The sequence below is a fragment of the Anser brachyrhynchus genome (genome assembly GCF_964034855.1).
Source record: "Anser brachyrhynchus genome assembly, chromosome: 2".
Taxonomy (NCBI): domain Eukaryota; kingdom Metazoa; phylum Chordata; class Aves; order Anseriformes; family Anatidae; genus Anser; species Anser brachyrhynchus.
This window is the reverse complement of record NC_137695.1, coordinates 123,294,185-123,319,435: the sequence shown is the minus strand read 5'-3', so window position 1 is coordinate 123,319,435 and position 25,251 is coordinate 123,294,185. Positions and strand designations below refer to the sequence as shown.

At 38.8% G+C, this 25,251-nt stretch overlaps 1 protein-coding gene across 8 annotated transcripts in view; it reads right to left on the bottom strand.

Moving 5' to 3' along the window:
* Positions 1 to 25,251, bottom strand: part of NKAIN3 (sodium/potassium transporting ATPase interacting 3) — a 372,372-nt gene that overhangs the window by 335,589 nt on the left and 11,532 nt on the right. The window contains exons 1-4 of one of the 8 annotated variants that reach the window (XM_080582403.1): positions 23,170 to 23,276; positions 10,615 to 10,706; positions 8,072 to 8,159; positions 7,094 to 7,235 (exon numbers count right to left, since the gene is read on the bottom strand). The exons of 2 other annotated variants lie outside the window; for them this stretch is intronic. In XM_080582403.1, the coding sequence (XP_080438529.1) occupies positions 7,094 to 7,128 (35 nt within the window). In that variant the 5' untranslated portion in view covers positions 7,129 to 7,235; positions 8,072 to 8,159; positions 10,615 to 10,706; positions 23,170 to 23,276. 5 more of the 8 variants (XM_080582407.1, XM_080582402.1, XM_080582400.1 and 2 more) reach the window with 5 other exon arrangements.

Here is a 25,251-nt window from a genome sequence, read left to right as displayed (position 1 = left end):
ACAGTCCAGCCCAGACTTCTGGAAGTGTCCATGATCATACTTCCAAGAGATAACTGTCCATGTTACTTAACACTGCTCAGAAAATGGTGGCTGCGTTAAAGTGAACAGCAAGGATGTGATATTGTTCCTGGATTAAATTATTTTATCTTTACAATATTAAAAAAAAAAAAAAAAAAAAAAAAGCCTGTTTATAGTACTAAAAAATATCCTCTGTATCATACAAATCATGTGCATTCAGTAACATCAGTTTTGCCTCTGCACCAGCCCATTCGTGGGTTTGACTGGAGTGGTGAGATATACATATAAATATATATCCCATGTACTTAAAGCAGTACATAAACGCTCTGTATATCTTTAATCTTCAAATTCTGATTTATTTCAACTAGTTTTTGCAATATGGAACAAAAGTATAAATAGTTTCTTTGTACTTCAGAAAACTGAAGTGCTGTCTTTCCTAATATTTCATGGATATCTCATTTACAGAAAGCATCCTTCCAACATGAAGCACCAATTCTCTTCATATATTTTAAAACATGACATATTATTTCCTATAAATTTAAGAAGCTTCTATTCATACATAATGTTCAGCCAAAAATGCCCATTAACTTTCTAAACAGATAGAAAAAATGCAAAGAGCTTATTTAACAGTTGCAAAATTGCAAAAATGAAAATGGGAATAGTCTTTTTTTTTTTTTCTCTACAGGCTTCTTTCATGTTCCAAACAATCATGAACTGATTTTAACACAAAACAAACTTTTGGCTAACCATGAAAATCAACTGGACTTTTTCTAATCTAATTTTCTGTCTCCCAAGGAAAGGGGGATAAACACATTTTGTGACAGGATTTGTTCCTACCATACTACTTACATTTACTCTGTATGCACTGCAAATTCTGAGATCAAAAGACAGAGTGATGGGGGAAAAATGTTTTCAGTCTGTGCCCCAAAGCTGCAAATGTGTTAATATTCTCATCTTTCATGTTTTCAAGGTATTTTCAGTAAATGGCTCTTTACTGTAGACTTCATGAAGGAACTTAACCTCTGATAATGATGGACTTTAAAACAAGAAATAGTATTGTGTTTATTGCATAAGAACCTGTTAGATATTTACTGCTTTTAAAACTGAAGTCCTGATATCTGCTATACTTACAAACAATTCTCAGAATTATTTATCCTTCTATCCTCATAAAAGGAAAAAGCACCTGCTATTATTTGACTTCATTACTTTTATATAATGTGGAGATACAAGAAACAATACTAATGTTTTGAGTAGTGTGCTCTCACCAGAATTAATATGAGCCTATTCTTAATCAAACTTTTATAAATTCAGACTTGTAATGCCAACTGATGTTCTTCATCCTTAACAAATTTACTTCTCCCTAACCCCTTTTCTGTTTCTAAAGCAAAAGTTACTCTATTCGTACTTCAGAAAGGAGTTGGCATGAAAAATGGGCAAAACCTTTCTCTGCCTTGCTGACAGTTCCAATAAATACATACATGCATTATTATTGGAGATCAATATAAAAACAAATTTGCTCCATTTTTTAGTGAATGAAAAAAAGAATGGTTTGCTTTTTGACCATTTTTAACTTCATTAAAAGGATAGATAATTTCAAAACAAATTGATAGATTAAGTGGCTTTAGACATCATTCACATTATATCTTAATATAGATTAATAATGTCTCACGTACTATGCACTAATGAGGACACTAAGTGAGCCTGCTTGACTTGCCCAGAAAAGTTCACTTGCCCAGAGTTAGAACTTTTACATGCCAACACTTTTCCAAAAAGCTTCTACTTTATCATTTCTCATTATGTTGCAATTTTCATGGGCCACTAAATTCCCCACTGATGTATAGTTTTTAAGTCACTGGAAAGTTATGATGTTTCCTTCTGAAGTGTTAAATGACCTGTTTCAATGTTTGAATTTTTATGTTTATTGTTATTTCAGACTAAACTACCCCATGAATTTGACCAAACCTATGCATCGCCTACCTATGCTCAAAAATACATATGCATATATATACATACACCTGACTCAGAGTGTAAGAATTCATTCATGTTCATAAGCTGCTACAAAAATAATAAAATGCATCCTACATTCTCAAACACATCACTGTTGTAATCCACTGGACAGATCAATTGTCTTCTAAATTGTTTCCACATGCTGTAATCAGAGCAGATTTTATTAGCCAGTATCAACTTTCTGGATTCATGTCTTGGTGACTTCCTATACCTCTCTGAGAAAACAAACAAACAAGTTTCAATTTACAGCGCATGTTTAACTGTTCCATCTTTGTTACAACTATATAACTGGAGATTCTGCATCTTCTTTATATTCTGACTTTGTTTTTGCTCTGGGGTCATTAACAGCTTGCTCAGATTTCCTTCTCTTCTTTTTGCTTTTGCATTTTTTTAAGTGTATCTTGAATAATTAAAAGCACAGCAATGTGCATTTCAGCTCAGCGAAAAGCTGCATATCAAAAGCGTGATGTCCATGTCACCTCTAATCCTCTCAAGGCTCTTTGCAGATCAGACAGATGACAATTCATCTAAATAGAAGTCAATCCTCAAAAGGTTAAAGGCACCTGGGCTAGAAAGACAGTAATGATTCCCTGAGAGTATCATAATAATCAATAGCCTTTGTTTTGAAAAACATCAGTAGTATACTTCACGTAAACCACAGGAATGTGGCCAGACAATAATACACACTGGGACAGCTTCAAGTCTATGCACTAGTTACTGAAAAGGCAGGAAAAAATTTGTTTCTGTCATTCTTCAATTACCTAAAATATATGGATATCCACATGTAAACATGTTAAATCATGTAGCAAAGAAGAAGAAAATTTCGTACTTCCAGCTCAGATGTGCATTCTTAACAGATGGCATGTATGGACAACAGAGGTGCCGTGAATGACAAAGCAGGTAGTCCAAGAGCTGCTGCACAAAACCGGGCTGTTTAATTCTGCTTTGATGTAAATCTGCTTTGATTTTTATGACTTACTTTATCCAGCCCATAATTATTGCAAGCATATGACAAGAAACATGGCTGGAAATGAGCAAAGAATTGTTGGCCCAGCTCTCAGCAATCACTTTGGTATGAAAGTAACTTGACATGGAATTTGCTTATGTATATAAAACATATAAGTAATTACCGAGATAAGTATACCAGGGGCCTCAGTAAAACAGCTTACATGGTATTTTAAGGATCAAGAACTAAGCAGTGTGTCTGTTGTACAAGTACAGCTGTATGGAAGGTATGGATATGTGGAAAGACACAATTTCTCAACTACTGATACTAGGCACTATATATCCTAGTGAGTAGGAAGTAAGTTATGGCTTATATTGGGTTTTCTTAAGACCAGGTGAGATTTTAATGGGATGATGCGAGGATGTTGGATGTTACGAAAACGCACTCCAGAAATGACAGAAAAAGCATGGGGAAAAGCACAGAGTTATCAGAGGACAGAAGCCAGAAGTACTGGAGAGGGTCCCAAGGTAAGTTTGGATATAGAGAGAAGCAAAAACCCACAGTTCTTTCCTCAGATTCTGAACTACATTTCCTTTGGGTCAGGTTTGCGCTGCCTTTTCATTGCTTTTGCAGCTTATCTGTTGATAAAGATTTTTCCTATGAGCACTGTGGAAATATTTAAAGCCATAACTGATTTGCTGATATCATTTAATTAATTCCATGAGCTGAGTGTTACACTTCACATAGGCCTTCTGATCCTATGATCCCCTATAGATCCACTGCCTTCAAAGAAAACATCTTAAGAATACCAAACCAGCTGGATCAGCAAGTCTAATATTACAATCTAAATGTGTTGCAGGGATTTGGATGCCCAAGTCTGAATCTGATCAACTCTGCACAGCCATTAACTACTCCTAACCACAGCTTCTTCCTTAGGTCTCCCTCAACACTTTAAAATGTAACTTCCTGCTCAAAGAGGGGAAAAGTGCTTGACATCTAGTTCATGCTGAAAACAATTAGGATCTGGAAAATAACAAGGGGATCCAAACATCCTAATCTGGACACTTCAGAGTTGGAGGTTAACACAGGAGTTTTCATGCTTTAAGTCACTTTTTCAGAGTGGCATCAATCAGTCCCTAGTTGTTAAAGACATCCAGGGGAGTTCCCCGTTTCCTCTCCAAAACAGTGAGAACACTTGCCCAGGTTGTAGGAGACAGGCTTAATTTCTTTTCTTTGGCATTAGAAGATTCAAACCCGTGACTCTAAACACTAGTTTGTGATCTAGCCTGTCTCTGACTGTGTGTGTTTGCATGAATGGAGAAGAGGATGGGAAAGCGGCAATACCTATTTCATTCACAGTTCGCTGGGGACAGAGAAGAACACAAACCCGTATTTCAGAGCTTATCAGACCACCAGTGGTTCAAGCTCTCCTCCAACCTGATTGCTGCATTTTGAACAGTTGCTGCAATGCAAAGGCAGCACTGAAACCACATCCAGAAACCCTTCTAGTGCTAACAACCTCATTCAAAAGTGACAGGATAACCTACTTCTCTGCAACTCTTGGATCTCTCCGGCACAGCAAAAGCCTCAGTGCAAAGTGACCACTTGAGCGGGTGTGAGGAAAACCTTCCCAAAGAGCCTGCGTCCATGCTGCCCACGGCCATCCACTGCCTCAGCAACCTAAGGAGCTCAGACAGTGGTTGACAGGAAAAGGAAAGGACAATGTTCTCCTCGTCACACTAGTAAGACTTGATCATCCAGTTGGAAAATAGAGATAATCCTGTGTGATTTAGGCAACTAATCATGTAGCTCTGATACCTATAAAAATAATTACGACTCGTTTCCGAACAGCCAAGAGCCTGAAATAGGTCGACATAAACTGCTAATCCTGAATAACGGATAGATATGTAAAAAGCAAGATTTCTACAAGCAGAATTTGCCTCCATCCACTGGAAGAAAGTATGTCTAATGAGTAATGTCACCAGCTCTACTGCAAACAGCAGGCATCTTCCACACTGCTTACGTTAAACTCCCAGTGAGTAAGGTAAATGACATAAGTTATGCTTGAAGTTAGCACTCCTGCATTACAACAGAAAAAAAAAAAAGATCAAAACCTTGCTATTAATCACAACTTTGCTCTTAAGCAGAACCATACCATTACTTCAAGATAGGTTTTCAGTGAGTAATAAAGTACTAACAGGATAATTGTAGTGGAATGGCAAATGAAATCCATTCTTGCTCACATTTGTTCCACTTCTCTGCACTGATAGTAAAAATACATAAAATCAGAAACTGACGACATCCATAGGAAGTGTTTTAAAAAGAAAAAAAAAATAAAAAAGCCACTGGCAGATACCATTCTTTCTCATGCATCATCAACTACATTCTGCCCACGTCAGAGTTAGCTGGTAAGAAGCAATAAAAAACTGAAATTGGAGAATCACAGAAGATTGAGGGGATGTAAACACAAGCCTAAAAATAACTCATCCCTGTAAATACTCCCCTTACTCACCTTTTTTTCCATGTTTTGGACATTGTCTTGACTGAGAACCCATATTTATGTTGCGTTAGTCAATGATTGGATGTTCACCCCAAAACATTTCTCATTTCAGCAACCCAGGAGTCTACCAATATTCACACCTGTTCCAGAGCCTAAAGGTTGGTCTGCCAGTCTACAATCCGTTAATATATCAAATTTCCAAAAAGTTTTCCAGGTGGCTAATGTGAAGGATGTGTATGCTGTATACTGAACTTGCATCCCCATACTCAAATCCATCTACCTCACTAGGTTTTAGCAAGAGATCAGCTCAAGAGAAGAGGCCAGTCCTCCATTAGAACAAGCAGGATGAGACCAGATGTGGAGAGACTCTTTCATATGGGAATCTGTGTGCAATAACATGGTGGTTTTACAAGCAACTCTGTCCAATGCAGTTGAATCTTCTCTCTCATCACTTCATGGTAAGGAGGTTAAGGTATAACCCCTTTAAGAAAGTATACCTCACAAATACAGCACTTAGAAAACACTGTGAATCAGTAAAACTTATCATATAAGAGAATAATCATGTTTTGATTATTATTAGGTCAGAATATTTGTCTTTCCAATGATTTTAAATCTTGCAGATCGATCACCACTTCATGGAAAAATGTATGTATGTCTGAGGACAGAAAGCAATGGAATGTGGCATTTATCATGCAAATAATACTTTTTTTAAAAAAAGCATAAAAACTCCAACATTCGCTTGTTAATTGAAACACACTTATCAAGTGTGATGCTGACTGCCGTGAGCTCTTAACTAACATTACCACTGTTACTGAAGACAATAAGCATTACTATAACTGTTTCTGGATCTGACCCTGTGAGCTTTATCCAGATACAAATATTAATAGCTTTTCAAAATACACTTGCCTTTTTAAAATTGCGATATGTACAGAGCCTACGTTGACTTTCTATATTGCCCACATATTTGCAGTCCGTTTGGCACTACTGCAAATCATCAGGAACAAATTCATTCTGAACATGCCAGCTAATACCTACATGACATCAAGTGATGGTAAGAGCCCGAAAGTAAATAAATGCATACAAATTCATGTATTTGTATTTGCATGTATACATTTGGCAGAAAAGAACAAGAAACAACAAAAGAGATAACAGAAAAATTATCTTATTCACTTGATTAAAATCAACTTTGTTGAGAAATACAGCTAAAATTATTTTTACTGATTGAAATATGTTTACGAAGCAATTCATATAATATCACCCCAAATGCAGAGTACTTCTGCTCAAACAAGAGAGAGCGCCTGTAGAATATTAAAATGATAACCAACTGCTAACTCTGTTATATATTCAATTCAATTAGAAAACATGGAAAATTGGCTTCTGATTTTCAATTTAAAGAATAAAAAAGTTATGGCAAAAGAAAGATTTATTTTTTTTGTAAGAGAGTACCTAATCTTTAGAACTACCTGGACTGTACACATCACTTCAAATTACCAAGAAAAAGTCTTAAACAACTTGACTATAACATTGAAACAGAAATGTAATAATTAATATGCAAAATAGCAGATCCATATTAATGAAATTAGTAGGAGAAGATAGCACTTGTCATCATAAGGACCACTTACTTAAATTCTTTTTCCAGTGAGCAGAATGTGGCCATTATATTGCACAGTTGGATCTTCACGTGCGCATGTGCGCATGTGCAGCACTCGTCCCATGACACAGCTACAGATCAGATGTTACATTTGTGAGGACAGAATTCACACACTAAAAACATTGTAAGACCTAAATTCAGCTCCAACACCTTAAATATTTTTCATTTTTTACCAATTACATTGAATCTACTCCTGTTAGATCTACTTATTATATTTCTGAATCCTTCTGGCATTACTACCGTGAAGGTGATTATTCAAGCGCAATGCATGACACCTGCTTCCTCCCATCCTATGGCACAAGTAACTTGCCTGTTTGTCTTCGAGAAGAAGGCACTAAACAAGAAATATCCAAACTATCTGTGCAGTCTCAGATAAACCTGCTTTGTAACAAACAAATCATTACTGGAACTATCTGCAATTTTACACCTATCATAAACGCTCCCTGGAAAACAGTTCTGAAAAAATAGTTTGCATGTCCCTAACATAACCAGAAAAAAAAGTGTATAAACTAATGGGTTTTGGAGAATGCTTTAGTACAAACTATTTACAAAGAAGTCGGGTCTCAAAGGCAAAAGCATACCTTTTATCTTTGTCGTTATGCTTGACCAAGCCATAGTTCATTCAATTTTCACTCACTAAAATGGGCGTATCATGTGTTTGTACTCCTCAGACTTCTACAGATTCCACAAATGAAAATTCAAACATGGGTAACATCACACCATAGAGCAAGGGGAACCCCCAGCTGGGATTTTCTGAACATTTTCAGCTTCATAAATGTACTCCACATACCGTTTCCAGCCTTTGCTTTTACCTTATTCGTAACTCCTAGTTTATAAGCTTCTAATAATGCTTTTCTTTAACATCTGGCCACGCTGGATACCTCACTAAAATGTAGTGTATAGCTAAAATAAACTGTGTTAACACCCCACTACTGATAATAGAGCTCACCTTTACTTTCAGTATGAACATTTTTGCTGTTAGAACTGTGCTAGCAGTTGTTGCAGAGCTGGTGGTACAGCAGGCATCAGGAAATTTTCTACAAAATAATTAGGAATACATATATGTATTTAAACACATATACATGGTCCTTTATACACAAGCACACAAACAAGCAAAGCGAGGGAAAAGTTGTTTTTTTTGTCATTGTTGTTATTTTGTTTTGAACATACTCAGCGTGGTTTTGAATAACATGAAAAACCTGCAACCATCATGGTAACACTGTATACCTTACAGCCTCTTCTCAAAGGACATACTCCTTTAATTTAAAAAAAAAAAAAAAAAAAAAAAAAAAAAAAAAAAGTGGGCACACATCAGACTACCTACCAAGGTAATGGGGAAAAAGCTGGGAAGATTTGGTCACTGGTTTTTAAGGGACAAAGGGGAAGCCACTGTCTTCACATATCTCAAACCAACACCTACTAATAAGTACAGGTATTTCACCTGTGTGGGAAAAACTACCCATTCTGCCCCCAGAGGGAACAAAACCTCAGATATATCATCTGCATATCTGTCAGCTTGAATGCCTCCTGGATTCAACTGAAGCCTGAAAATGTTCTCACAAGTTTCTGCCACATTTAAAACATACTTTCTGAGAATCTATTTGGCAAGAGTTAGCACAAATTTTGTATTTAGAGGAAGGCAGTAGACAGAACAGCCAAGTCAAAAGTTTATGGAAAGAAGAAAAGCTATCTGTTTTAGCATTTAGCTGTCATGAGTTATTTTATGAGATATATGAAACCTAGTAAATCACATTCCCATCAGAAAGAAACTATATCCAATACTGACTAAAATACATCCCCTTGCTAGTGCTGTAACCAAAGAGTCTGACCTTCCGCATTACATTTAATGGGAGACAGAAAGAATAAGAGCCACATACAGTAAAGAATAATCTATGAAACCTCTTAAAAATAAATACTTGCAAGTCCTAAAGAAAACATTATGAAATAAGAGCTGTATGAAAAATTGTTTATGAGTTCAAATGCACAAACATTGTCTTTTTACATATAAGTATAAATTAATCCCTTTGCACACACACAAAAAAGGAAGACTATGCAAGTATATATCACACAACATACAAGTCCAACAATTACTTACTTTTTATTTCCATCTATAAATTTGAAAATGCAGTTGCCAGCTTTTTTGGTGCCTACTGTAATTTTCCTCCAGACAATTTATGGTAAGATTGATACACTCAGTATGACGTGTTTTCACTATTTAGCTCTTATGCTGCATCCACAACTTGCTTATCATAGAGTCACAGAATGGTTTGGGTTGGAAGGGACCTTAAAGATCACCCAGTTCCAATCCCCCCTGCCATGGGCAGGGCTGCCACCCACCAGACCAAGCTGTCCAAAGCCCCATCCAGCCCAGCCTTGAACACCTCCAGGGATGGGGCATCCACAGCTTCTCTGGACAACCTGTGCCAGTGCCTCACCACCAGGAATTTCTTCCTTATACCTAGTCTAAATCTCCTCTCTTTTAGTTTAAAGCCATTACTCTTTGTCCTATCACTACACTCCCTATCAAAGAGTCCCTCCCCAGCTTTCCTGTAGGCCTCCTGTAGGTGCTGGAAGGCTACTGTAAGATCTGCCCGCAGCCTTCTTTTCCCCAGGCTGAACAACCCCAGCTCCCTCAGCCTGTCTTCATAGGAGAGGTGCTCCAGCCCTCTGGCCCTCCTCTGGACTCGCTGCAATAGGTCCATGTCCTTCTTGTGCTGGGGACCCCAGAGCTGAATACAGCGCTCCAGCTCAGATCTCACAAGAGCAGAGTAGAGGGGGACAATCCCCTCCTTTGCCCTGCTGGCCACACTTTTGATGCAGCCCAGGATACAGTTGCCTTTTGGGCTGTAAGTGCACATTCATTGCCAGCTTACATTGAACTTCTAAACAATCCCAACACCCTCCTCTGGACCTGTTCTAATATGAGTAACAATCCTTTTCAGGAAAACAAAACAAAACAAAAATCTATTATACAAAAAAAAAAAAGCCATGATAAAATTCATAAGGATCAAGTGCTCATAACTTAAAGCCCTGTCTTAGATATACTGATGCATCCATTTAACTTCAGCAGCATGAATCTATTGAATTTTGTGTCTTTCAGTCTGCATGAAATAACAAATACAAATTTGTTTTTCAGTATGGGAATCTTTTCCCTACGCTTATATTCCAAATGCTGGACCTACCCAGAATTAATAGCGGCTTATCCAGGGACTGCTAAAATTCATATCTGAACTCTCCATTCATAACTACCAAGGCCACTGTTCACAGGCTTATGCTTAAGCATACGCTGTCTGTTAGGGAATTATTGGGGAGAGTTGCAGTAACACAGTGTGAATGCTCCACAGAAATAACAAACTGATCAAAAGTCCTACAGTGGAAGACTTTTTTATTAAAAAATATCGATTCCACAATAATAAAACTATCCCATGAAAATCCATTAACTGTTCAAATCCTGTCAGAAACAAAACAGTCGGGCTTTCTCTAGGCACAGACCTGCCAATGTTGTTGCTTTTCTGGATTGACTGAGCAGTTCCTGGAGGAATCCAGGACCAGTTCCTTCAGAAAATGGCAGTCCTAAGGGCCAACTGCATGGTGAGGTAGGCAGAAGAAAGCAATGGGAAAAATGCTTGCGTTTACACATAATGCACACACCACACTTTAACAGCTTCAGTGACGTTCACCTAAATTATTTCCTTATTTTCCTGCTCCATGTATGTATATGTTGGTATTTTTTACAACAATGGCTGAAGCTTCTTTCTTACAACTGCTGGAGCACAGACACACTTTTGCATAAATTGCAATTTTCACATTAGGTGAAAATCTGAGTTTTCAGTTAGAAATATTCCGCATAACATTCAAACAAACTAAATTTGACAGTGCTTTTTAAGGCTTCTTGGCAATTTTTGTGGAGCCTTGTCTTTTCTCTTCTCCATGCTCTTCTCCTGTACTGTACCTGTCATGACACATTAAGACTAGAGATTCACATCATATGACAACAGAGGAAAGCATGTCACTTTACTCAAAGCAGAAGTCATCTAGACATCCACAGAAGAGACTGAAGGTACTACAAGAGGTATCAACTCTTACTGAGGCAACATGATAGAATTTCTGAATACAAAGGGAATGTGTTCTGCCACAAATTTCTTACTGAATGTATTTTTGCCTATTGAAAAATAAGCTTTTCTTTTGTTTCAGGTAAAACAATACCATCATATAGCACAGGAATATGCAAGATTTCCTGTAGGGCAATGGCATCAATAGTTTTGTAGTTTGCATTGAAAATAAGATGAAAAATATTGACAGATCTGTTATCAGTAGCTACCAAAAATCATGCTGCTTTGCTATCTGTTAAAACATCTGGCTGAATAATGAACTACCATCAATATGGAAGTTCCCCCACTGGGAACACATTGTATTGACTGTTAGATGTAGCTGACCACTAGTGCAGCTTTTTCTTAAAGTAGTGTATTAATGGAGACACTTGCCAAGACAATGTATACAATGTGATCTTTACACTTTACTTTTGCTGATACCGAACATATTACCAGACCACATACCTTATATGTTTCTGTATTTCATAACCTGTAATCTGCAAAATGTACAAAAAATTATGAAATTGATTATGGATGTGCCTCAGTGTTGCAGCCCCATGGTGCTGCCCAAACTAAGAGGTTGTCCTTCTCGTAAAGAGTTTAAGATACAAATGGTAAATTGTCAGTTATCTGAAACTGGGGTCTTTGAACTCCACTGACAGAACAGAATGATCTAAATTAAAAAGATAATTTAAGAAAAAAAAATGTGCATTCCTTTGTTCTTCTGATCATTTGCCTTTAAGACTTTTTTTTCACCAGCCAGGAAAGCATCAGGTTCCCATAAGAACCTCTGATTCCCAAGAAGCCAAAGCTCCAAGTGTATTTGACCTGGTGCTTGTGACATTCCTCGAAATGGGCTGTTTCACTGTTTGTTTTCAGGTCCACAGGGACTGGATGCTGGGTGACATGCTGACCCCAGAGCTATTAACAAGATGCTGGTCTTTTTTATATGTTTGTAAAGAACAGAGCGCGCCCTGAAAATGACAAAGTAATGATAATAATTAAAAGTAAGCTCTTACTGGAAACACATTTTGAAACTCGAGTGAGCTTAAAGCCTTCAAAGAACCACAAACAGTAGGAGGCAATATCAAAATGTTATGCTCAATATGCAGAAAAAAAATCCTGGAGCCCCCTGTAGATTGCCATGCTGCAGATACAACATGGTTTTCAAACTGATTATCTGTGCGAGTCAAATTCTCAGAAACAGGATGAAGAGTTAAGAGAAAAAAAAGACCTATGAAAATGTTAAACCTGGTAGTGCCCGGATTTTCTCCAAGGAACTTACAGCAGATCTGTAAGTCTTATCGAATTCCACCCCCCCCACCCCCCCATCCATATCATAATGGTATCTTAACAGCAATGTTCCTGGCTAAATTCCATCCAAGGGCAACACCTCTCCTGAAAATGACTGTAGAACTTACCCCCTTGAGGTTTTACTTAGCAGACATTCCCAGAGTCACCAAGAAGACATTTCTTATTAATTATGAGGTTTCCAAAATATTTCTTTAGCAGACTAAGATGAGGACAAAGAAAACAAATGCATGACATAGAAGATTAAACTGCCACTCCAATCACTTCTTTTTCAAATATGTGGGCTTTTCCACTACCAATTTCAACATTAACCACTTCATCATTCCTCTAAAAACTCTTCCAGCTTCCTCATATATTAAATTATTGGTGGGCTGCTAAGGTAGAGCTGCTAAATAACTTCACTGTAAAACCTATTTGTAATCACAAACCCACCTTCACCAACCTCAAAAAAAAAAAAAAAAAAAAAAAAAAAGGAGTGCAGGAGAGTTTTCCCGTTTTGAAAGTCTGGCAGAAATACTGAAACAAGTATGTAGCTTTAGTCCAAAGGGTAAGTTTTTACTTGTGTGATTAAATCTATGTGACATTACTCACATGATATTATTCACATGATGTTATACTCACATTAAGACTAGGACATTTTGTTTTTACTGCATGAATGATTTTTTTTTTTTTCATATATGCATAGGTTGAAATAAAAGCTATTGGTTTCCAAAGTTTTACACTTTACATAACATTTGCACCTGGGCATAATCATAAAATCAGAATAATTTAGGTAGGAACAGATATGTGGAGGTCATCTGGTTTGGTCACTGCTCCCCTCTCCATCATCCCTCGCTCCATACACACAAAGCAGGGTCAACTTTGAAGTTGATTCAACTTCAGAATTAAATCAAGCTGTCCAGAATCGCAACCAGATCTGAATATCCGCAAGGATGTGACAGTGTACTGCTGTCTGGGTGCATATTGCAGGTTGGTGGCAGTTCCAGTGCTTCTGTGGTAAATGAGAAACTGCTGCTTTACTTCAGCCACAGCATTCAACAGCACCTAACATTCCGTGGACTTGGAAATCCTGGCCATAAGGTGACACGCAGCTTTATCACAGGAAGCTGAACTGATTTGCTGAAATGCTATGATTGTCCAAATTGTGTTCTTTGGGGAATACACAATGGATGGTGCTGCAAAACTGCTTGATGTTCTAACTAAATGTTCCCAAATGACTTCTCCTTTAAAAAAAAAAACACGATAAAACTACGCTAGACAAGTACAAAAGTCTCCAAAATCAGAAAAGCAAAAGTACAAAATGATTAACTATGTAACAGACGTATTGACTATGGGAGATAACAGAGCTCCAGCAGAACATCTGATGTTTGGAGTACTTTTTCCATTAAGGAAGAAGTAGGTCCAATATTCGCTGTAAAATGAAGTATAATGAGAAGACAGCTGAATGGCTGAATTGCTTTTTTGCTTAAGTCTTCACTTACAGATTCAGATTCACAGATTCACAGATTCACAGATTTTTCTAGGTTGGAAGAGACCTCAAGATCATCGAGTCCAACCTCCGACCTAACACTAAGTACTCCACTAAACCATATCCCTAAGCTCTACATCTAAACGTCTTTTAAAGACCTCCAGGGATGGTGACTCCACCACCTCCCTGGGCAGCCCGTTCCAATGTTTAATAGGGCCAAATGTGATCCCAGCTCATGGTAGAAGATGATAAAAAATGTTTTCAAATCAGCTGGGCTGTATGAAATGCACTCTAAAATATATAAGGAACTTGCTGAATACATTTCATTACTGTTAGCTTTCTCAGAGATAACACAAGGATAATTGATGAGTATCCAGAAGACGGAGAAAAGGAAAAGTATAATCCCTATCCTTAAAAATACGGTAAATTACAGAGTAGTGAGTTTTATTTGTACCTGCGTTTTCTGGAAATTTAACGTAGCCAACAGTTTCTAAGATGCTAGACAATGAAAAACAAATTACTGTCAACCTACATGGATCTGTTGAGAACAAACTTTGTGAAACCAACCTGAATTTTTTATGTGGAAAACTTGCTTGGAAGGGAAAAGATTTGTCATATATTTTCATCTTTAAAGAGATTTTTGATAGTTTCCCATTTTATTACCTTAAAGTAATCTAAGAAAGTAAGTGAAAGTGTCATGAGATGCAAAACTGGCTAAATATCTGTACTGTAAGAATTTTGACTAGTGGTTCACTGACAGGTGAATTAACTTGGCTTTTGCTGGAGGGTTTGTCCTCGACCACAGGGCAAATTATCTTACAGATTTATAAACGACTTGTCTGCTAGAATAAAACATATACTTACTAGGTTTATGGACAATGTGAAGACAGGAAAGATTGTAGTCATGTTAGAAGGCAAGATAGTATTCAAAATGATTTTGATGAAATGGGGAAATGGTCTAAGAGGAAGAATGTAATTCAGTATAGTAAGAAGGTTTGGGAACCACATTTCAAGAACAATGTGGGCCAACTGGCAAAAGTCCAGAGGACAGCAGTGAAACAATCAGAAAACAAGGAAACATAACCTTCCTCCAGAGAAGCATTTGAACAATTTAGTCTGAAGAAAACTGTGGGAAGAGGTAATTATGATAACCAAATACATCAAGGGCTACTGTTGAGAGGAAAGCTGCATACGAAAAAGGAAAATAAATGGAAATAATGGTCTTGGATTGCCGTAAAAATTTAACATACACCAGGACTGCATCTAACAGCAGTGTGAATAAGGGTACAGATAGCAGTATAGCAATGTCATGAGCCCAGATAGCTCTAACAAGAGAAGAAAAACCAGACCCTATCATTCCTAAGTAAATATGTGTCTGGGCAATGCATTGGGACATGTTTTCTAGTTGCAAGGAAAGTTAGGCAGTAGAATAACAAGACTTCCATAATTGGATGTTGTTGGTTTTTTATGAATAGGTTAGACAAAGCTATGGCTGATACTGCCCTGAGGCATCAATAATGGTTTACTTGATAGTTCCTCTAACCTGAATTTTTATGATTCATTACAAAAAATATCTGCTCAGTAAATTGTTTTGGGTAGTCTAAGGCATCATCCTTGGGTAGTCTAAGGTTATCCTTGTACATTCGATAAATAGCAACACAATAGCATGTACATGGAAGAAAACCACAGTAACATCCAAAACTGATAAAATATATTTCTACGTCACTGCCAGACATTAAGCAGAAATGGGCTTTTTATCAAGTTTGTGATAAACTGCAAGCTCTTCAGACTTAAGAAATAGAAGCAGAGAACCTGATCACAGCAGACTTCCTTATTTAGAATCTGAGCTACAAGGAGGGCCACTGCAATCAATAAGACTATCAGAGGTCATATGATGCTTTAAAAGTATGCTGGAATGATATGTCAATAGAAAAAACCCCTCACATTCAAAACACACCTTGTATTCATTCTCTTTTCCTCCCATTACTCTCCCTCCCATCCTGTCAGCTGTTAATTTTCTGCCATTATTAAAACCCTTGATAACTACTTTATAAAACAACACAATACATATGTAAAACAAACATATTGGACCAAATTCATAACAAACAAAAGGCCTTTTTGGTGTACACAATTTTCTGCTTCCAATTAACGAGATTCTCACTCTCAGAAAGATTATTTTAATTCATTATTTTAAAAGGTAAAAGGGTTGCCTCCTAAGATCACAGGGAATAGTAGTAGCACAGACAGCAAGTATGCAAGTACTTAGGAGTTTTTCTTCAGCTTGAGCGCATTTCCTTTTGGCCACTTCTGAAATCAGGGTCAGAAGCAGCCACAAGAGATCATCTTGTGACCTGTATGTCTGGGACAGGGAGCAGAAGAACCCCTCCACAGTTCACGTGGAAACAGTTAGAGACCTGCTGCTCCACCTGGACTGTCACAAGTCCATGAGGCCAGATGGGATCCACTCGAAGGTGCTGAGGGAGCTGGTGGATGTGATTGCTGGACTGCTTTCCATCATCAGTGGTCTTGGTCATCCAAAGAGATCCCGGATGACTGGAGACTTGCTAATGTGACAGCCGTCTATAAGAAGGGTCGGAAGGAGGACCCAGGGAACTACAGGCCTGTCAGCCTGACCTTACTGCCAGGAAAGGTGATGGAACAGCTCATCTTGAATGCAATCATACAGCACGTGCAGGACAACTGGGTTATCAGGCCCAGCCAGCATGGGTTCATGAAAGGCAAGTCCTACCTGACCGACCTCATCTCCTTCTACGACTGAGTGACCTGCCTGGTGGATGACAGAAAGCCTGCTGACGTAGTATACCTAGACTTCAACAAGGCCTTTGACATGGTCTCCCACAGTATTCTCCTGGAGAAGCTGGCAGCCCATGGCTTGGACAGGTACACTCTTTGCTGGGTTAAAAACTGGCTGGATGGCCAGACCCAAAGGGTAGTGGTAAACAGAGTGAAATCCAGCTGGCAACCGGTCACCAGTGGTGTTCCCCAGGGGGCAGTGTTGGGGGCCCATCCTCTTTAATATCTTTATTGATGACTTGGATGAGGGAATTGAGTGCAGCCTCAGTAAGTTTACAGTTGACACCAAGTTGGGGGGAAGTGTCGATCTGCCAGAGGGTAGGGAGGCCCTGCAGAGGACCTGGACAGGACGGGTTGATGGGCGGGGGCCAGTGGGATAAGGTTCAATGTGGCTAAGTGCTAGGTCCTGCACTTTGGCCACAACAACCCCATGCAGCGCTACAGGTTTGGGAGAGAGTGGCTGGAAAGCTGTGCAGAGGAAAAGGATCTGGGGGTGCTGATTGATGCTTGCCTGAACATGAGCCAGCAGTGTGCCCAGGTGGCCAAGAAGGCCAACGGCATCCTGGCTTGTATCAGGAATTGTGTAGCCAGCAGGACCAGGGAGGTGATCGTCCCTTTGTATTCTGCTCTGGTGAGGCTGCACCTCGAGTACTGTGTTCAGTTTTGGGCCTCTCAGTACAAGAAGGACATTGAGGCCCTGGAACGTGTCCAGAGAAGGGCTACGAAGCTGGTGAAGGGCCTGGAACACAAGTCCTGTGAGAAGCGGCTGAGGGAACTTGGGTTGTTTAGTCCGGAGAAGAGAAGGCTCAGGGGAGACCTTACTGCTCTCTACAGCTACCTGAAAGGAAGGTGTGGGGAGCTGGGGGTCAGACTCTTCTTGCAGGTAACTAGTGATAGGACAAGAGGGAATGGCCTCAAGTTGCACCAGGGGAGGTTTAGGTTACAAATTAGGAGACATTTCTTCTCAGAAAGAGTGGTCCGGCATTGGAATGGGTTGCCTAGGGAGGTGGTGGAGTCACCATCTATGGGGGTGTTTAAGTAAAGGTTGGATGTGGTGCTTAGGGACATGGTTTAATGGGTGACATTGGTGGTAGGGTGATGGTTGGACCAGATGATCTTGGAGGTCTTTTCCAACCTTAATGATTCTATGATCTGGCTCCAGACAGAATCAACTGTACAAACTACATTCTTGATCAAACACTCCTGTAAAAGAAACCATGATTTCCCTGAGAAATGTATTGTTTTCATAAATAAATAAATAAACTTGGAGCAGTTTTTAACCTGTATTTTTGCAAGCAAAAATAATTTCCGAATGAGGCAGGGCATGTGAAAACATGCACCATCTAAACCAGAATAATAATCTTTTAAATCTTTTTTTTTTAAACCAGAATAAATCTTTTCCCATAAAATTCAATCAGGATATTTCTCTTATTTTTCAAAAGGAGGACAATCAAGCTAAAGCTTTCTTCACCTGCATAAATGGAAAAGTGCAACTGTATCTGAAAACACCATTAAAACTGTTCAGGTTTTGTCTTTCTTGATGATAGTCCCACTGCCTCAGTTCTTACCATTCCTTGAGATAAGAGCTGAAATGATATATATTTCAAAATCTTGACTTATGTTCCTGGAAAAGTGCCTGTTTATTACAGTTTCTCAGTTTCTTCTGGTATTTTAGCACATTGCTGTAAAATGCCTTGGTTCCAGTCCTGAGCTGCAGGTTTGGCTCACGGCTCTTCCTCTCTCGTGAAAGGTTAAGATTGCATCTATAATATGGCTCTCCTGACACCTCTGGAAAGGTTTTTAGACAACGATTCCAGAAACAAATGAGTTTCTAACCTGTCAAGTAAGGGTGCTAAATGCAAAGAATTCTGTTAATACAATGTTACTGTTGAGATTTTCAGTCAGGCACAGTCTGGGAAGCCTAAATTATACCTCTCACAGTAATTCTAATGAAGTATACTTAAGTGTCTGAAAAAAAAAAAAAAAAAGACAAAGGCAAAACACAAACAGCATTGCAGAAAACTACATTTGAAATCAATGAGATCTGTTCCTGGTTTCCAGCACATACTGGTTGTTATTCTCGTCTCAAGCCTATCCCATGCCTCTTGATGTATGTAACCACCATACACTCTCAATGGGTTTTGCCTTGAAAGGTGTACAATGGTCATCTGAGCAGCTGATTTGCTTGTCCATTAGACAATCATTAACCATAGGCTCCTTCCTTCCTTTCTTTCTTCCTTTCTTCTCTCTCTCTCATGCACACAGAAATGATGAACATATCTGTGCTTTTGCTGGCCATATCTTCAACCCTTACCAACACCCCTTCAAAAAGAGACATAAAAGCCTGTTCTGGAAAGACTAGATATTACAGGACTATCCTGAGTCTTCTCTGTAGCAATAGCTTTCTGGTAAAAAAAAATAAAATAAAATAAAAAAATAAACCTGTGAGGGTCCTGCTGCATTTAGGATCTTCACACTTTCCAAAGTAGGACAAGGATGGAGGAGGCAGAGAAGGTAGAGAGACAAACCCCCTAATTAAGGTAGGTGGCAGAAGCAGCTACTAAAATACACTTATTTCAGACCAGTGACACCATTATCAACTCAAACTCTATTGAGAATTTAATAAAATCTGGGGGAAATATTTGAAAACATAAATGTGTGAAGGACACTTACCACCATGCATTCATCTGTCATCTCTTAAAACTGATATTCAGCAAATATAAATGACCATCACTCCATCGACATTAATGGGTTTACAGAAGCTAGAGAGCCAAAGAAGGTGAGTTTTGAATGATCTAATAATAGAAAAAGCAGGTGATGATGATAAACTCAGCTGTATCATCACCATATACCTTGTTGCTCATAAACAAACAAGAGTGACACAACCAAACTTTACCAAGGAAAAAATCTATCCTCGTGCTGTGAAAAAGTATGAACGCTTCAAGCTCAAGTCTCATTTTTCTGAGAGTTTGAAAGCACCAGACTATAAAGGCTTACAAAAGACAAACGGTGATCATGTGCTTAGGGCATGAGCCTAGGAGTCATGAGTCTGGGTTTTTTTCCTGTCTCTGTCCCAACTTCCCTATTGCCTCATGCAAGGTCTTCTACTCGCAGCACTAGCAGAAAAAGGCTACAAACCTTTGAGTGCAGCTGTAAGAAATAGTTCAAAGATCCTAGAAGATTAATAATAATCTGCAAAGAGGACAGAATAAAAAAGATCAACTAAGCAGGAAGGGTTAAAATTCAATGTCTGTTTTAGCTTTATGACTGGTAGGGTAAGAAAGAATCTTGAAATTAACAAAGCAAAACTGGTGTCCATAAAATTAAGTCCCACATCAGCTAAATAATAATGTGGAGGTTTATTCCACCAACAGCTTGGCTTCTGTGTAGAGTTTTACAAAACAAAACCTCAGAAATCAAAATAGCAAGAGATTTCCATGGGAACTCTGGAAAGCATATGGCAATTTCCAGCCCCGTTCAGAGCATCCACCCCCCCCACTGAGCTTCAGCCAAAGAGGGGAAAAAGACAAAAACAGTCAAGATGAAACCAACTGTCAGCAGCAGGATATTAACCCAGCAGTCTTAAGACTGCTGGATATACTTCTCTTCTATCCTTATATTCCTCTCAATTCTTACCTTTCACCTAATCCTAACACCCCACTACAGCTGTATTATGGATTAAGACGGTCCGTTCCATTCTGCTGCCCAAGAATTACCAACAGAAGAGAAAAACCTGACTGGGCTGAACAACTCATGTTCTCACCAAAAGAATAAGCTGGAATTCAACAAAGCAATAACTATGGACACAGTCTGTTCACATAACATATCTCTTTGCTGTAGCTGCTTCACATCCAGAGAATGTCAATGAACTATATGCCTTCACATGTTGTTAACTCCCCATGTATTTTTGCTGGTTTGTCTCAAAAAGGGTAAGTAACTAGTACTAACAACTTGATAGACTCAAAAATCTAAATCAGGCTGGTTGACAGATTGCTGACCCAGCTTCTATGCTGAGGTGAATATCCTGATTATATCAAAGAACCATAGAATAGTTTAGGTTGGATGGGGCCTTAAAGTAGTTCCACCTTGTGTGCCACGGGCCAGGACACCTCCCATTCAGGATCAGGTTGCCCAAAACCCTATCTAGTATGGAAGGTATCCCTGCCATGGCAGGGGCATTAGAACTAGATGATCCCAGATCTCTGCAGAAACAAAGACCCTGTTACCTACCATCCCTACCTTCCCACGTCAGAAAGGACTGAGGCATGAAATCCAAAAATAAGCCTATGGAGCGTGTATACCAGCTGCATTCCTGATCTGGTCAGTGGGGTGGCCGTGACTCCAGCCTGTACTACAGAACCTGCCCCTTAGTTTCAACATAGTCCTAGAGAACTAAATTGGGTTTCTTTGCTCACAGGAATTTTAGAATAGTTTCAAATAAATTTGGTGTAACTGTTAGGTTTCAATATACTTAGAGGTTTGTTGTTTTTTTTTTTTTTTTTTTTTCTCCTTCCGTCTTCTGTAAGCTCCTCAGTAATTTTCCATGGTCTGATTTGGTTGGTTTAATCATCCTGATGGGGGATCTAAATCAGTGGAGTCCAAACTTTGCTTAGGGTTGTTCAGTGACAAGAACACCTTAGCACCTTTGACCCTCTGGTAATGACTCCTCAGTCAGAATTATTATGAAATACCTCAATGTCGATAGCTAAAAAACTCAGATACTATCGCTTTAGAGAGACACAGAGTATCTATCTAACAGTATTAATTTTACTGAGATGCATATCTCTTCCAGAGTGGGTCTGATTGCTTTGTCTGTAATCCAGCCAAGCCCAGACCAGCTTCAGTCCAGAAGTTCTGGGGATGTATTAGCCCAGCACTGAGCCAGAACTACATTATTCTCAGCATGCTTATTAACCAGGACACCACACCATGCTAACTCCATTGTTCCCAGATGTGAACTGGCTTACCTCCAGCCATCTTAAAGCAGCATGATCTCTAACGTAAAAGTTCTTTGAATTCTGTATATCTGCAAAAGAATAACTAGTGACGACGGCCAGAGAAAGGCTCACCTTGCCATACAGCTGGCTTTTCTAATGCAAAATTATAACTGCATATAAATATGCATTCAAATAGGACAAAGAGAGATATTTTATAAAGAGTATGTATGAGGCTTGAAGACGTAATTATATAATAAAATGACCTCAAAATCTGAGGTATTTTCTTGCTTATCCAGAGATCAGCATATATTAGTTTCTGACATTTGAAAGGCTTTTGTTCCCAACTAATAAAATGAGAGTAGAACAGACCTTGAAAGCATCTTAAAGTAATGGAAGATTTAATAAGAAAATGGATAATAAGATACTTTTAGTCTAGCAAAAAATGCCATCATGTTAATAATAGATGACCAGCACTACTCAGCATGATGTAGGGATCTGTGAAATGTTACAAAGCTAAGTCTCATGCTAGTGAAATGCTGGCTGGTAACACCGACAGAGTCAGTACGCGTGGCAGAAATCTTCCCTGGGGGATATCCAGTGGGTATATCCTCAACCACAACACTTTTAGATTACGAAAGGGTACTAATCTTTGCACACTTCCTAATGGTTCAATGACTTCATCTAATGGCACCTTCTAATAGTGCCTGCACTTACAGAGCCCAGTCAGTGGCACAGCTGCCTCGGTTACAGCTCGATCCCCCAAGGTAGAGATGCTCGAGTGGAAGGCAGTCAGCATCCCTGACTCCTGCTGCTCTCAGAGGGAGATGAGGTTACTCACTCCTGTAAAGGAGGTGCTCCACACTTGGCACAGCCAGACTGGCAGGCCTCTGATAATTTGTGTGCTTTAAAGACAGAGATTATCCCTTAAACCCCAATATAATATATTGCTTTGTGTTTAAATGAAGGGAATTGTTAGCGAATGGACTGCTTTGAGAATTACTCTTCTGCCTAGATAGTTGGGATCTACTGCTAGTCATGCTTTTATCATTCAGAGAAAAAGGTACTTGTAAAAAATCAAAAGTTTACCGCCCAAGAGATCAGGATTTCTTCTTCCTATGGTAATGTATATGGTATAATATCTTAGCCAATTCCAGTTATCAAAAATTAAATTAATCAGATGGGTTGACAAAAGTAACATACCAAGAAAACCAAGAATTCCCAGTTCCTTTTGTACAAATTAAACAGTGCTTCTATCTAACCTTTTCCCTTCCTCAAAATTGTCCTTTCCCTTTATGCAGTTGGTCAGTTTCAGCATTCAGAGAACATTTACTTATTTTCCTGTTCTCCAGAATACCCTAGGAGCCTGACTCCCATCTTTTTTAAGAGCCTGTGTCCAGAAGTGACACTGTGAGGGGGAAATCCCCACCTAAGCATGCAGCCAGTACAGGTGTCAGTATCTGCAAGTCTCATTCTGCAGCAGAGAATTCCAGTTGATCATGTCAGGACTCAAATCTGTCAACACCTGAAAATAATCTTTCCAAGAGAGAATTTGTAGTTAGTACATTCCTCCTTAAACAGAAAGATATTTTTGTCTTTGCAGTGACTTTTACCACCCCTAAATCACTTTGCAAACAGCACGCAATTAAAAAATAACGTAATCTCCAACTATGCCCCCACCCAAATATAGAGAACTTGCCTATCAAAATGTTAATACACTCATAGTCACTTGTGGCCAATACAGAAAAGGAAGTATGGTAATTGTGTGCAGAAACATGAGCAAACACCAAGCAGAAAAAATGGACCAGAATCCAGAGATTCTCTGTAGGGCCTAAAGAAAATCATTTAACATTTGCATGCTTCCTTTCCCAAGTGCACTACCTGTTTTGGTTTATAAGCACTTTAGGCAAGGTGTATCTCAGACACACATCATAGTCTAGAGACAACCTCTGCTGCACTCTGCTTCTCGTGATTTTTAAAAGCACTAACCCAGTACTGGATTTGGGGCATTAATTACTTCAGCTTCTCAACAGATGAGTAAGCAGGGTGAAACCCTAGCAGCAGTGGAGCACTCCAGCATGTCTGGCACATGCACAAGATGCAGATCAGCCTAGAAACCCAACTACAGCCTAGAAATCTCACAGAACGCTAAGAGATTCACATGGCCAAGAATTTCACAGGTCCGGTATGCTAAGGCAACCAAATATGTAGGAAGGCAGAATAACACGTAATGAAATTATTATCTGGTCAAAGGAAAGGCCAGAATCTCTGTTGCTAGTAAGACCTTGGATTAACCTTGACAGTTTTCTGACCACAAGGCTCCACAGAAACAGTTCATCAGCTTTCCATGCAAATAAGTATCACATACTGGCTGAACTCAAAAGCCTGGAACCTTTCATGGATATAAAAATGCAATGAAACTACTTCATATCACTCTTTCATAGAGTCATAGAATGGTTTAGTTTGGAAGGAACCTTAAAGATTACCTAGTTCCAACTTCTCCGTACTCTTTATAGGTGATGCAAGCTTGTTAAACGCAACTAAAAGAGGTTACAGGTAACTTTGTGCTCCAGCCATCGTGAAATACCCCCCTCCCTTTTAAAAAGATAAAAATAAAAGCCAGGGTATGTAGAAAATTTGAGCAGAGCAGGGTTCATACAGGTTTAGTGCCTGCCCCACACTTGTCCCACAATGAGCAAGGAGCACGCAGCTGTATTAAGTGACTCAGTGACCTCTTGGTGTGGCTGCTCTTGTTCTTGTTAAGAAGGCTTCAGGCAGCCTGCATTAGTGCTGTGCATGAAGACCCCACATCTCAGCTACATGAGTGATATTGTGAAAGAGTCATCTGTATGCTCAACTGATTACAGATGCACAGACTAACAGGTGTAACTTGTAACAATTAAAATCTAAACACACTTGACTACAGCTACTTAACTAACGAAAAAAACATGCAGAGAAATGAAGGGCTTCATCACATTCATTCAATTTAAATCAACTTTGGCACTTTGTGGTTACTTCTGGTACCACTCAGTCAGCTTTGGCTTTCATCAAACCACTATGATTCAATTATACATTACTAATACAACCTAAAGCCATTCATGACATCAAAAATACTTCAATACACTTAAACTCATTCGTGACATTTGAGTGAAGTTTGGTTTAGGCTACTGCCATCCATACATCTGATTTGTCATCATGCATTCAGACTTGGAAGAACTACTTCTATTCCCTTCCAACATCCCTGTTGAAAGTCCTCTGACAACAGCATTACAGTAAATTATACTACTAGCTCATTTATCATGTATCACTCATTAACTACTCTTCACACTGCCTTCTTCTCTAAACTAACCAGACCTTTTTTTAATGTTGTGCAACCAGCACGATGCAAAAAAACACAGCTAACTGTGGATTAGACTAAACTAAATTCTATTCCTGTCGTATAGACATAAATCAATCAGATAACAACCCTGTGCTTGGTTTTCCTACAAGTGAGGAGAAATGGACCACAGTA